The sequence below is a fragment of the Rosa chinensis genome, chromosome 3 (assembly GCF_002994745.2).
Source record: "Rosa chinensis cultivar Old Blush chromosome 3, RchiOBHm-V2, whole genome shotgun sequence".
Lineage (NCBI taxonomy): Eukaryota > Viridiplantae > Streptophyta > Magnoliopsida > Rosales > Rosaceae > Rosa > Rosa chinensis.
Window position 1 is genome coordinate 20838649 of NC_037090.1, and position 13193 is coordinate 20851841.

The following is a 13193-nucleotide window of genomic DNA, read 5'->3' on the forward strand; positions in this document are numbered from 1 at the left end:
CAATCAAAGTGTAGGGATTTATTGGCGCGAACTGACCTATTTACCGCCAACTAACCAAAGTATATATCATTTTGGTACCTAATATTTGAAACCCGACACAATACAAGTACCTTGCCTGTTGATTACTATAGTCAAAAATTGGGGAAAGAATTCAGAGAACAAAACAATCACATATTGACCAAAATTCCTGTAAACCATAACATGAAACTGAGAATGCATTCAAATTGTCACAAAAGGCAACTTGATTAAGTCATGTTCATTACAAAAAAGCCTTCAAAAAATTGCCATTTCAAAAGGCACACAAACTCTGTTAATAATGTACTACAGACATGAAGCATTCTCTCTAAAAAAACAACAACTTATCCTGCAAAGTCTATTGAGGCCTGGGGTTTATGCGAGTAAGGGACTTGAACCTTCTAGCTTTGAATTGGGGCTGAGAGGAGCCTTCTGTAGCTGTAGTTACATATGATTGTTGGGTAGCTACATGATCATCTTTAGGGCCTTCTTCATTTGCTGCTTAGTGCTGCATTGGGTCAGGAGCTTGGGGCTGCGCAGGATCAATAGATTGGGGCTGTACTAGGGCAGGAGCTTGGAGCTGGACAAGATCAGCAGCTTGGGGTTGCACATTCTCAACACCTTGGGGCTGCATAGGGTCAGCAGCTTGGGGCTACACAATCTGTTGAGCTTGGGCCTACACATATGCAGAACAACAAAGTGAATCACAACACATATAATTACACACAAATTGGTCACAACACATCCAACAAAAGATTCACAACACATCCAACATTTTCATCAGTTATTTGTTACTTGATTTCTATTCTGGCAGGTCCTCTTGTTGTGACCTTTTTGCTTACAAATCCCACAACTAACCTTACTGTAATACACCTTAGGCAGTTTTGTTAATCCAGGAGGTAAGACTACTTCACCTACAAGAAATTCAAGTGATTTGGGCCAGTTAGAAACCAAAAGTGAACTAACTGCATAAACATAAGTCCACTTTCAAAAGACCTTACCTGGTTCCTTTGTCCTAGCTGTTTTAGGCCTCCATGGCTGCCTCCTATACAGAGGTGGTGCAATTGGCCTGTAAATCTTCTCCCACTCCTTCACTCAAGTTATTGGATGCATAATAGGCTCATATGCCTTCATATACATGTCCTTACTATAGTATGCATCCACAAAATCATCAAGTTCATGCCTTTTGAATAGATTGCAGCTATTGCATGCCCACATGGCAGGCCAGATACATCCCATCTTTGACAAGTGCAACTTCTAAGATCCAATGCAACTGAGTGTTGTGCAACCACCCCACTTTGACACCCCACCCCTCTTCCTTGAACCTCATGCCTCCAAAGACTTGAACGAACAGGTCTATAGTCATGGCTATACTCTGCATTCTTTTTCAGCTGCTTCTCCACTCTTGGTCTAACTTTTCACTTCCAATTAGGGCCAGAATTCCTTCTGTTTGCTAATCTGACCATGGTTGCTAATCTAATTTCTTCCAATCATGCAAGTATATAGGCTTCTTCCTTGCTGACAACACACTATTGTTAAAGCTCTCACTGTGGTCATTCAAAAGAAAATCACACTTGAATTTATGGTCAAAGTGTGACTTTGACCAATGTATGGCAGGTCTGTCCAAGCACCATTGCCATCCACTAAGTGAGCTGTTCTTCAAATCTTCCATTGCCTCCATAAAAGTATTCATGGTATAGCTTCTGGCCATTGCCCATAGTTTATGTTTCAACTCCAAACATACAACTAATAGCAGTAACATAAAAAACCTAAGTTACAACAAATGTTCATGCAACTAAACATAAGAAGAAGAGAATGCAAATCAACAAAGTACCTGTGTGTCCATCAGTTTTGAAGTTGTTGTGCAGATGCCTTACACAATGCCTATGTGAAGCATCTGGAAACAACTCTTTAATGGCCTGCTCAAGGCCTTTTTGCTTGTCTCTCATAAAAGTATAATGTCCTGAGTGATGGATGTCAAGATCTGTCTTCAAGAACTCTAAAAACCATGTCCAGTTCTCCTTGCTTTTTGTCTTCATAATAACCGATGATATTGGATATATTTCATTATTTCTATCTATTCCAATTGCAGAGATGAGCTTATCTTTTTGCACAGTGTTCAAGTGGCAGCCATCCAACCCAATCTATGGCCTACATCCCTCTCTCCACCCCTTTTTCAAAGCAGCAATACAAATGTAAATCCTCTTGAATCTGACTCTTTCCCCATCAAGTTTAGTTTGTATCCATACTGATGTTCTAGGATTCCTCTTCCTGAGCTCATGTGCATATGATTCCAACAAATTGTACTAGTCCTCATAGCTGCCTTGAGCTTGCTTCTTGGCTTTCATCCTAGCTCTATAACACATTTGATATCCAACTGACATGCCAAAGTCTTTGTTAATTGCATTATGCATGCCTTCCCTTGTCCAATTTGGATCATTCATAAAAAACTCTTGATATTCTTCTGCAATGAAGGGAGCATGCATATGATAGACATTCCCAACAAGTGAACTACAAGTGTGTTCAAGCCGCAAACTACAAAGGAGCATGCATCCTCTTCCTCTGAAGTCACATTGGGCCATTCTTTAATGTCATCAATCCACCAATTCATGAATCTTGTGTGGTCAATATCTTCATCAAACTTATTCACCTCATCCTCTCCAAACACTTTCCTCTCACTTAAGCAAACAATGTACATGTCAATTGTCTTTGTTCTTGGGGAGACAAAGGTGCAAATGTCCATTGCATCCTTGTCATCAGTAATTGGCAGAAATCCACTCCCTTCCTCACTACCAGGAATCCTAAACCATAGTTGTAATGGAGGGTATTGATACCTTAGATCATAAGCCCAATAGTGCAGCCATGTCAAAGACACCTTGTCAGGGTCTACTCCATCAGCATACACTAGCTCTCCCCCTCTATAAACCCTATTTAAACCTCTTTTACTGTGAAATCTTCCTCTATGCATGGTGTATCTTCACAGTGAACACATCAGTACCTGCATATGAAATTTCAAAACATCATGACCTAAACCGTTGAGTGCATACCACAATTTTAAACCCTAAATCCACCAACTCATTACATCACATTTTCTTGTAGAAGTTTATTACTCAGATTTATTCCATAAATAGCACACATCAATTAAGGACAAACAATTGAACTCAGATTTATGATTTTCACCAACCCAACATCAACAACTCGACCCTATTCATTTAAGTCCAAAACCTCTAAAGCTGTTGTTAAGCTGCTCTGAAATTAAATTCACAACCAACCAAACTACAAACCCTATGCCTAAAGCATTTAACCTCAGCAACCACTTCAAGCACGACATCAAACAGACATAGAAATAAACAATTGCAGATGGAGACAAAAATGCCCTAAACCCTAAACTAAACCCTAGACAAAACCATTGATAGTGTTAAACAAAGCCATTCTACCCGAATAGAGTAAAAGGGAGAAACTTTACACTGGGGACCATTTGATTTTACCTGAATAAACTGGTGGCTCCCTATTGACTCGAAAATACCTCTAGTTCTCCCTCTCCATAGTACCGAATCAGGATAATCAAATATCCTTTTCTCTGTTGTTCCAGTGGATAGGGAATCAAATCTCTGTTGTGTTCAGTCAAATAGTGAAAGGCTAAAAGAGGGAAGACTACAAATTCATTATGTGTGTGTGTGTGTGTGTGAGAGAGTGAGAGAGAGAGAGAGAGAGAGAGAGAGAGAGTCTGAAACTAAAAGCGATTCCAAATTGGGGATAACGGGTAGGGTTAGAGCCAAAACATGAATGGATGAAACAACCCTTGCAAATTTGAATTTTGGATAACGCTGTAACGGCCAACAGTTAGGTCGAGATCCGAACTTCAGGTACCAAAGTGATATTTTTTTTTTGTCAGGTATTAAAGTTACTAATGGACCAAAGGTCGAGTATTGTTTGCATTTTTTTTTTCCAATATTTTTACTATTTGTATGCTACGCAGATATTTTGTACAAATTTAAATCGCTAAACAATGAGTCAATAATAAATTAAACTGACAACCCATAATACTCCCAACTTTTATTTGAAAGGTAGACAGATTAGTTTCTCTTTTTTTTTCTTTCGGTCTAAATGAGGAAATAGGCTTGATTAGTTAGGGTTGACTTTCAGCCTAAAAATAAGCTTTTTTGTCTCAACTGAAACCGAACCAAAACTTCGGTTGCCCAAATCTGTGATTGTAACTTTGGTACAATTTCAATTCTCACAAACCAAAAGTTCGGTTTTAGCCAAACCGACAAAGATAAGAGTTTTAATTCAAAAAACTCCTACCTCAGTGCATTTTGCAAGGTTAAATGCTTCACCACTCAAATACAAGCTCGAGCCTTACCCACTAACGACAAACTTGTTTGTGATAACTTATGCTAGGGTTTGATTTTATATATACAAATTGAAAAACATTTAAAAATAGGATGAATTACTTATAAGTGTCCTTTTGAAACTTTAATTAGCCATAAGGCCACCTAATTTTTCTTGTACACATAAGGCCACTTGTTCCTCAAATTATTTCATCTCTGACTATTTTACCCTTCCACCTAAAAAAAACTAACCGCTCGAAATCATCTCTCTCTCTCTGTGGCAAAATCATTCCTCTTTCCATCAGACTCTTTTTCTTTTCTTCCTTCTGGTTTTTTAGGGTTTCTTCAATCAGAGCCGTCTGGCTCACCAAGTTTCGATTCGCCAGGCAGGGGAAGTAGGTCTAGTTGTCGGAGTCGAAGCAGGCCGGGAGTAGAACCATTGAAGCAAGCCAGAGCCGGAGCCATTAACCTCTTCACAGATCCAGTAAAAATCTGGAATTCTGGTATTCAAAGGCTATTGAGTGCTAGAGGCCAGAGTGAGGAGCCTTAGCCTGACTAGCAGCCACCGTTTCAAGACAGATTCTGACGGTATTGATGCCGGCGCCGATTTCATCCAAGCTAAGGAAAAACACTTGATTGTCGACGGTGAGCAGATCTAGAGCCTGAGCCGAAACATTTGGTTCTCCACAACCGGGTTAACCTTCGGATCTTAGATAGCAGGTGTAGCGAATTGAGGTCGAGAGATCCGTCGTTCCGGCCGACTGCGGGAATGAGATTCTGTGGTAGTCCTGGAAGAGCACGGTCTTCGTCGAAGCGAGGAGCAGAGGAGAAGTTTCTTCTTCATCTTCCATGATTGAACTGGGCTTGAGGAGTGCTTTGACCTCTTGACAGATCAATAATGAAACACTCCGATTTCGTTTTCCTTTATGATTATATAAGTTGTACTTTTGTTGAATATGGATTGTTCGTTTGGTTCTCCACTGCTGCAGTTATTCGCTTCCTTTTCTATTCTATAGGTTATGATTCTTCTGTGAGTTGAGTATATGTTTAATGATATCTCCATATTCTATGCACAGAAAGCTACTTATTCTGGCCTTGGAAGAGAAAGATTGATATTGGAATATTTGTTTCTTTGATTAGTAAGTGATTAAGCTTAAGCTGGTGGAATTGACTAGATATGTCGATATGAATAATTTCTTGTTTGATCAAAATGTTGATGCTCAAGGAATGTTGAAGCTCTTTACAACTATTATAAATGGCTATTTAACCAAGTGATAGTAGCTTTCTATTTTCTTATGCTCGCATATTTTCAAAATGGTGTTAATAGCTTCTGTTTTCATTTTGATAGATTTCACATTAGTAGCTCTTTATAACTGTAATAGTTGTAAAATATTATTTGGACCTAATATTATCTACATTAAGTAAAGGACAAAATACTGTTTACTCCCTATACTTATAGGGGGTCGACGTTTCAGTCCCTGACATTTCAATTTCACCTGAAAAGTCCCTAAACTCTCCAATTTCACCCAATTGGTCCTTGCCATCAATTTTCTGTCAAAAGCCCCGTTATCTTGCTAACGTGGCATTCCGTACACGACCAAAATGTCTATTTTACCCTCACTTTTGTTTCTTTTATATTTATTTTTTTCCACTTTTTTTTTCTTTTTTCTTTTTTTCTTTTTCTCTTTATGTCTTCTCTCTCTCTCTCTCTCTCTCTCTCTCTCTCTCTCTCTCTTCCCTTCCCTTCCCTTCCCTTAACCATTGTCAACGACCACCCACCACCACCATCACAACCCTCATTCCTCTCGGCGACGCTTCTGCCCCACCACCTCCTCCACAATCCCTCCACAATTTCAATACCTCTTCGGATCCGCCCACATGTTTGCAGTTTTCGGGGTCCGAATCAAAATTGGGTACCGGAGGAGCATCAAAACTCTCCAAAAACTTCGTCTCGCTTCTGCTGCTCGCCGGCTCAGGCTCTTTGCCTTTGCCAACCCACCCTCCCAACCAGGACCCACCGGAGGAGCTTTCTTCAGACCCAACTGTACCAGGAGGCCCACCCACATCATTCACTCTGAACATCATCCCATTTTCGGTGAAAGCCCTAAATTCATCAGTAGAATTCGATTCAGGTTTCATTCTCGCAATCAGACTCCGAATCTCTATTGTTCTGTGCACTGGAGTCAGAATCGGATTCTGTATCAGAGGGATTTGATTCGGGGCGATCTGACCCGAAATCTTCATTCTTAATGATCACAGGATCCTCCTCCTATTTCTTAATTCAAATCACATAAAGATGAAGTAAGCTTAATAACACCAATACCTATGAGAATCTGCTAAGACCTTTGTGGCTATGAGTGTTCTATGGAGTGCAGATCGGACGACGGAGACCCGATAGCTGCAAAAGCAGAGACTGCGGCGGCGGTTTGATGCAGAAGCTTCTGGCTCTCGGATTTGGACTTTATGAAAGGAATTTGGGCCTTTTGCGTGGTGGAGGCGAGAGCAGAGAGGTGTTTGCAGACGCAGGCCCATTCGAGGATTTTGAGGGTTTCAGATTGGAGGGAATGGGCGAGGGAGAGTTAGTGACAGCGGCGGTGGCGATGGCAGTGGTAGTGGGTTTGGGGAAGAGGGGGCTGCAGAGCTATATTGTCGGACAAGGATAGGAATCCAACCATTCAAAAAAAAAAGGATAGGAACGCAAAGGGGGAGGAATCAGAAGGAGAAAAAAAAACAGAGAGAAATGGATGATGTGAAGGTCTGGAGACAGAGAGAGAGAGAGAGAGAGAGCAGGAAGACGTAAAGAGAAAAAGAAAAAAAGAAAAAAGAAAAAGAAAAAAAAAAGTGGAAAAAAAATAAATATAAAAGAAACAAAAGTGAGGGTAAAATAGACATTTTGGTCGTGTAAGGAATGCCACGTCAGCAAGATAACGAGGCTTTTGACGGAAAATTGACGGCAATGACCAATTGGGTGCAATTGGAGAGTTTAGGGACTTTTCAGGTGAAATTGAAATATCAGGGACTGAAACGTCGACCCCCTATAAGTATAGGGAGTAAATAGTATTTTGTCCTTAAGTAAATAACAAATTGATTAAGCTTATTATAATAAATAGGAAATATATGAATTATCTACCTAGACACCTAATGAGCTTTGGTATGTCACTCATATGGTTAGGAATTCATTTTGATAAAGATAAATATCTAATTAGTTGATATGATAAATTATAGCATCTGTCAAATAACTCATTGGCTAGAATCAAGGATTATTTTATGGGAAGACCTATCTAGCTTGTATATATAGGTGCTTGAAGCCCCTATTCACTGTGTGACAAAACATTCAGTCCTGCCCCATAGAGAGAAGTTAGACACATAGTTGAGTAGAAGATTTCTTGCGTGTGGCTGCTTGAAGTTTTGGAGTTCGGATTATTTGTGTTGAATAGCTGTGTTGCTGCTACTGCTTTTGAAGGAATGGCTGTTGTGCATGAAGCAGGTGATGCATCTCCTCTTGTTGTATTCTAGTTCATATTGTACTGATCATTTGGTTGTGTTTATGCATTTTGTGAAACGATCTTGGTTTGCTCATTAAGTTAACAAATGGTATCAGAGCCAAATTTCACAATTCATAAATCATTTTCAGAAGATCAATTCATTGTATTTTGAACTAGAGTTTTGTGTTATGTTGAATTGCAAAACGGTTTGGGAAATTAGGGTTTTGGTTAACAGGAAAAAAAAAATTAAAATTGAATAAAGATCGTTCTTGGGGAATACAAGTATTGGGAATTATTGCTTCCGCTAAAATTGTTGCAGAATTGCAGTCGCAAGGTTAGGCCTTCTGAGAACTATGTTTCGATTCAAAGCTTTCATTTGTTTTCTGTTGAATTACAAGAACACTAGAAGCATTCCCGGCGTGCACCTAGGCTAGAGTAGATTGTGACCGGATGAAATTTAAGTTTTGGTGTGCTTGTGTCTCTGAATTGAATTGAGTTGGAAACGATTTTGTGCTTTCTCTGTGATTGCTTATGGATAGTTGTGCTTAATATTTTGCATTCTGCTAACATATATCTGTGATTGAACAATGATTATATGATAAATTGATGAATGTTTGAGTTAAGAAGTTCACTGTTTCCCTGTAAATATTGTCATATTTTCATTGAGAAAATTGTAGATTGAGAAAAGTTTCTTTTCAAGTGCCTTGATGTCTTGAATTGAATTTAGTTAAACTTTATTTAGGTCACAGGTTGTTGCAAATAAAAATAGGCATGTTGCACAAAGCAATTTCTGTTATTATTTTCATTTGATCATTAAGATAAAAATGACCTGGAAACTTGTGTTAATTGTTTTCAAACTGTGCTTACTTGTGTCTTCCAAAGAAGTGTTAATATAGCATAGTTTGGTGACAAACAACTTCACACATGATTTTGAATTCATATTTTGATACTTAAAGACTCTTCTACTGTCATAAGATGTTGATTGTCTTTTTGGATAACTTGAGTTCTCTAATTATGGGGTGAAGATTCAGAAACTTAAGTACATTATGTCTACTGCTACAAAAGTGTTGCCTAATGTGAAATTCAGATTTGGGGTATTTTCATTGACATAGTATCTTGTGGTACTTGTTGCCATTATGGTTGATATTTTGTTTTGGTGTTTTATGTGTTTTTTGAACTGATTTTGGAACTAACACATAAATCTGCAGAAATATTGCTAAATTGAAACTTTGTATTTTTTGAGTTTTGAAACTGAAACTTACAGAATTTTTCTTTTTGACTTTGCTCATTAGGAAGTATTTACATGAACCTCAACAATGTTTTGATGCTCATTGGAACAAACTTTAGAGCCTGAAGAGATTTGGTAGAGCGTTATATGACGATGCATGAGAATATAGGCCTAGTCTTTCATGAGGATGAACGTGAGACATTAACTAAAGATAGTTCAGCTGAGGAGGTTAAGACATTTAAAGCCTAGCACAGGTCAAATAGAATGGCCAAGAACACCATTAGAAACACTATGTCTGACATTGTAAGAGTTAGTGTAGAAGAACCTGACTTGGCTACTGACTATATGGAGGCCATTGAGAGAAAATTTAAAGAGAGTAAGAAAGCAGAGGCTGCAAGATTGTCTAAGACTTTTCATGAGCTTAAGTATGAAGGATTTGGGGGAGTTAGAGAGCACATAATGAAGCTAATCCACATTAATGATAGGCTCAGGGAGATACTGATGGAAGTGAATGATAGCCAAGTGGTACATGTTGCACTGCATTCTTTGCCAAATACCTTCAGTGAGCTTAGAACTAGCTACAATGCTCTAACGGGTACCTGGACCATAGATGTGCTCATATCTATCTGTGCTGATGAAGAAGATAGAATTAAGAAAGAGAAAGAACCTGCAACCTCTGTGAACCTGGTGGAAAAGCCAAAGAAAAAGAAGAACAAGCTTAAGGTCACCAAAACCATCACTCAGCCATCTGGAAACACTGCAGCACCTAACACCACCAAAGCTTTTAAGTTCAAGTGCTACTTTTGTAAGAAAGTAGGACATATGAAGAAGGACTGCTCATGTTTTAAGGCTTGGTTGGTGAAGAAGGGTAAAAATTTCTTAAGTACTACAAAAACTTTTTCTTTAGAAATTAATTTTGTCAATATTGAACCTCACACTTATTGGTTAGATTCTGGCTCACCCTTGCATATTACGAATTCTTTATAGGGATTCACAAAGAAGAGGGCACCAAGAAGTGCAGAAACCAATGTCTGTGTGGGAAATGGCATGAGGGTTGCAGTGAAGGCTATAGGAACCTTAAAACTAGATCTAGGTTTTGGAAATTTTTTAGTTTTGCATGATGTTTATTACATTCCCTCGATTAAGAGGAATTTTCTTTCTATGTCTTTTTTGGTTAAGACTGGTTGCTGTTTTTACATTGATTTGGATGGAATAAAAATTTCTAAAGGTTCCTTGTTATATGGTTCTAGTGTTATTTTGGATAATTATATGAAATTGAATTGTTCAATACCTCAACAAGTAATCTCACTTGTTGAAGACAGAAATAACACATTAAGTAACAACACCATCACAGGTGTTAAAAGGACCTTGTTCAATGATAAATCAGCTTACTTGTGGCATAGGAGACTAGGCCACATTTCCAAAGAAAAACTGCAAAAATTAGTAAAGAACAAAACACTTCCAGAACTAGACTTTTCATACCTAGCAGACTGCATTGAATGTTTTAAGGGTAAAATGACAAAATTAAGAAAAAAGACTGCTAGCAAAAGTGAAAAACTGCTAGAGTTAATTCATACAAATATATGTGGTCCCTTCAGGCATAGAACAATATGTGGAAATGTTTATTTCATTACATTCATAGATGACTATTCAAGGTACTGTTACATCTACCTATTGTCAGAAAAATCACAGCCACTTGAGGCATTTAAAATTTTCAAAACTGAAGTTGAACATCAACTAGAAATGAAAATTAAGACTGTGAGGTCTGATAGGGGGGGTGAATTTTATGGTAAATATATTGAGAAAGGACAACAAAATGGTCCATTTGCTTTATATTTGAAGGATGTAGGTATAAAAGCTCAATATACAACACCATACAATCCCTAACAGAATGGTGTTGCAGAGAGAAAGAATAGAACTCTGTTGAATATGGTAAGAAGTATGATGTGTACTTCTGGGTTGCCAAAAATGTTTTGGGGAGAAGTTTTAAGAACTGCAAACTATCTTTGCAATAGGTCCCCAAGCAAGTCTGTGGATAAAACACCATTTGAGTCTTGGTGTGGTAGGCAACCTAGTCTGCATCATTGCCATGTATGGGGTTGTAAAGCTGAGGCAAGAATTTACAATCCCAATTTAGGAAAACTTGACCCTAAATCTGTAACTTGTCATTTTATAGGCTATTGTGAAAAATCTAAAGGTTATAAACTATATGCACCTTACTACTCACCTAGAATTTTTGAAACTCATCAGGTTAAATTTCTGGGGGAGAGTATTTGCAATATAAAATTTGAAGATTTAACTGATGATTTTGAGGAAATTGCAGAAAGTGAGGATACAGAAATAGAAATGCCAAACTTTGAAAATAATGTAGAAACTGAACATGAAGTTCACAATGTAGTAGGTGGTGACTTAGAACTTGAAAACCAAAATGTTGAAGTGGCTGAACCTATACCAAATCAAAATGTTCCTGAACCTCAACAAAATGTAGCTGAACCTAGAAGATCACAAAGAACTAGGAAGCCAACTTTTGGTGGTCAAAATGATATTTATGAGGTTTATCTGCAAGAAGTTGAGAGCACTTCAGCAGATGATAATGACCCTGTAAATTTTAAGCAAGCTGCAGAAAGTAATGAGTCAAAACAATGGAAGAAAGTCATGGATGCAGAGCTTGAATCCATGTATAATAATGAAGTGTGGGAGCTTGTGAAGCCATATCCAAATCACAAGCCTATAGGCAGCAAGTGGGTGTTCAAAACTAAGAGAGATGCCAAGGGAAACATTGAGAGACACAAAGCAAGACTTGTAGTTAAAGGGTTCACACAAAAGGAGGGTATAGATTTTACAAAAACATTTTCACCAGTTTCAACTAAGGACTCTTTTAGAATCATAATGGCTCTTGTAGCTCACTATGATATGGAGTTACATCAAATGGATGTAAAAGCAGCCTTCTTAAATGGTGAACTGGAGGAAGTGATATACATGTCACAACCAGAAGGCTATATTGAAACTGGAAAAGAAAACTTAGTATGTAAGGTTAAGAAATCTATATATGGACTTAAACAGGCATCTAGACAATGGTATAGAAAATTTGATTCTGTGGTTGCATCTTTTGGTTTTACAGAAAATCTAGTAGATGAATGTGTTTATCTTAAAGTTATTGGAAACTAGTTTGTTTTTTCTTATCCTATATGTAGATGACATTCTCCTTGCTAGCAGTAACATTAAGTTACTGAAAGATACCAAAATATTTCTGTCTAAAAATTTTGATATGAAGGATCTGGGAGAGGCTTCTTATATATTAGGAATTGAGATAAAGAGAGACAGAGCACAAGATTTATTGGGATTATCTCAACAAGCCTACATTTCAAAAATACTTCAGAGATTTGATATGGCTACTTGTGCTCATGGGGAGATAAATTAAATAAGGATCAATGCCCTAAAATAGGTGTTGAGAAAAGGGAAATGGAGCCTGTACCATACGCTAGATTAGTTGGCAGTCTCATGTATGCACAAGTGTGCATACATGTTGACATGTTGTTTAGATTTCAATCTGATCCTGGACACAAGCATTGGACTGCTGGCAAAAAGGTATTGAGATACCTACAGAGGACTAAGAGTCACATGCTTGTGTATAAGCGTGTGAAGAAACTTGAACTTGTAGGCTTCACAGACTCAGATTTTGCAGGCAATTATCTTGCATCAATGAAGTTTACTTGTGGCTATGTATATATGTTGGCAGGTGGTGAAGTGGCTTGGAAAACAATGAAACAATCATTGATAGCCACATCCACCATGCAAGCAGAAATTATAGCCATATATGAAGGTGTATGTGAAGGCCTATGGATCAGAAGCTTTCTTTTGGAAACAAAAATTTTAAGTAATCTTGCTGATGGAAAGCTGAAAGTTTATTGTGATAATGAAGCTGCTGTGTTCTTCAGTAAGAATAGCAAAAGGTCCAATAATTCAAAACATATAGACTTTAAGTTCTACAGTATAAGAAAGAGGGTAAAAGATGGAGAGATTGAAATAGCTTCCATTAGCACAGATGCACAGCTTGCAGACCCTTTACCAAGGCATTACCAGTTTCAGTTTTCAAGAAGCATGTTGAAGACATGGGAATTCTCTCTAGTTTAG

The 13193-nt window shown here is 38.0% G+C and overlaps 1 protein-coding gene and 1 long non-coding RNA gene across 2 annotated transcripts; one reads left to right on the forward strand and one right to left on the reverse strand.

Annotated features, from left to right (window-relative positions):
• Window positions 1-887: 887 nt before the first annotated feature.
• Window positions 888-2919, reverse strand: LOC121052044. Its single transcript, XR_005807842.1, has 3 exons — window positions 1850-2919; window positions 1017-1761; window positions 888-929 (listed from the first exon to the last, which is right to left on the reverse strand). It is a non-coding gene; the product is annotated as an uncharacterized LOC121052044 (long non-coding RNA).
• Window positions 2920-12521: 9602 nt separating this feature from the next.
• On the forward strand, window positions 12522-13193 carry LOC121052284 (secreted RxLR effector protein 161-like). Its single transcript, XM_040516993.1, has one exon. It carries the CDS (start codon window positions 12522-12524, stop codon window positions 13191-13193), a length of 672 nt encoding a protein of 223 aa, XP_040372927.1.

What these genes read in the sequence shown, in the direction of transcription:
- LOC121052284 (XM_040516993.1), top strand. Translation starts at nt 12,522, where the DNA reads ATGGAGCCTGTACCATACGCTAGATTAGTTGGCAGTCTCATGTATGCA.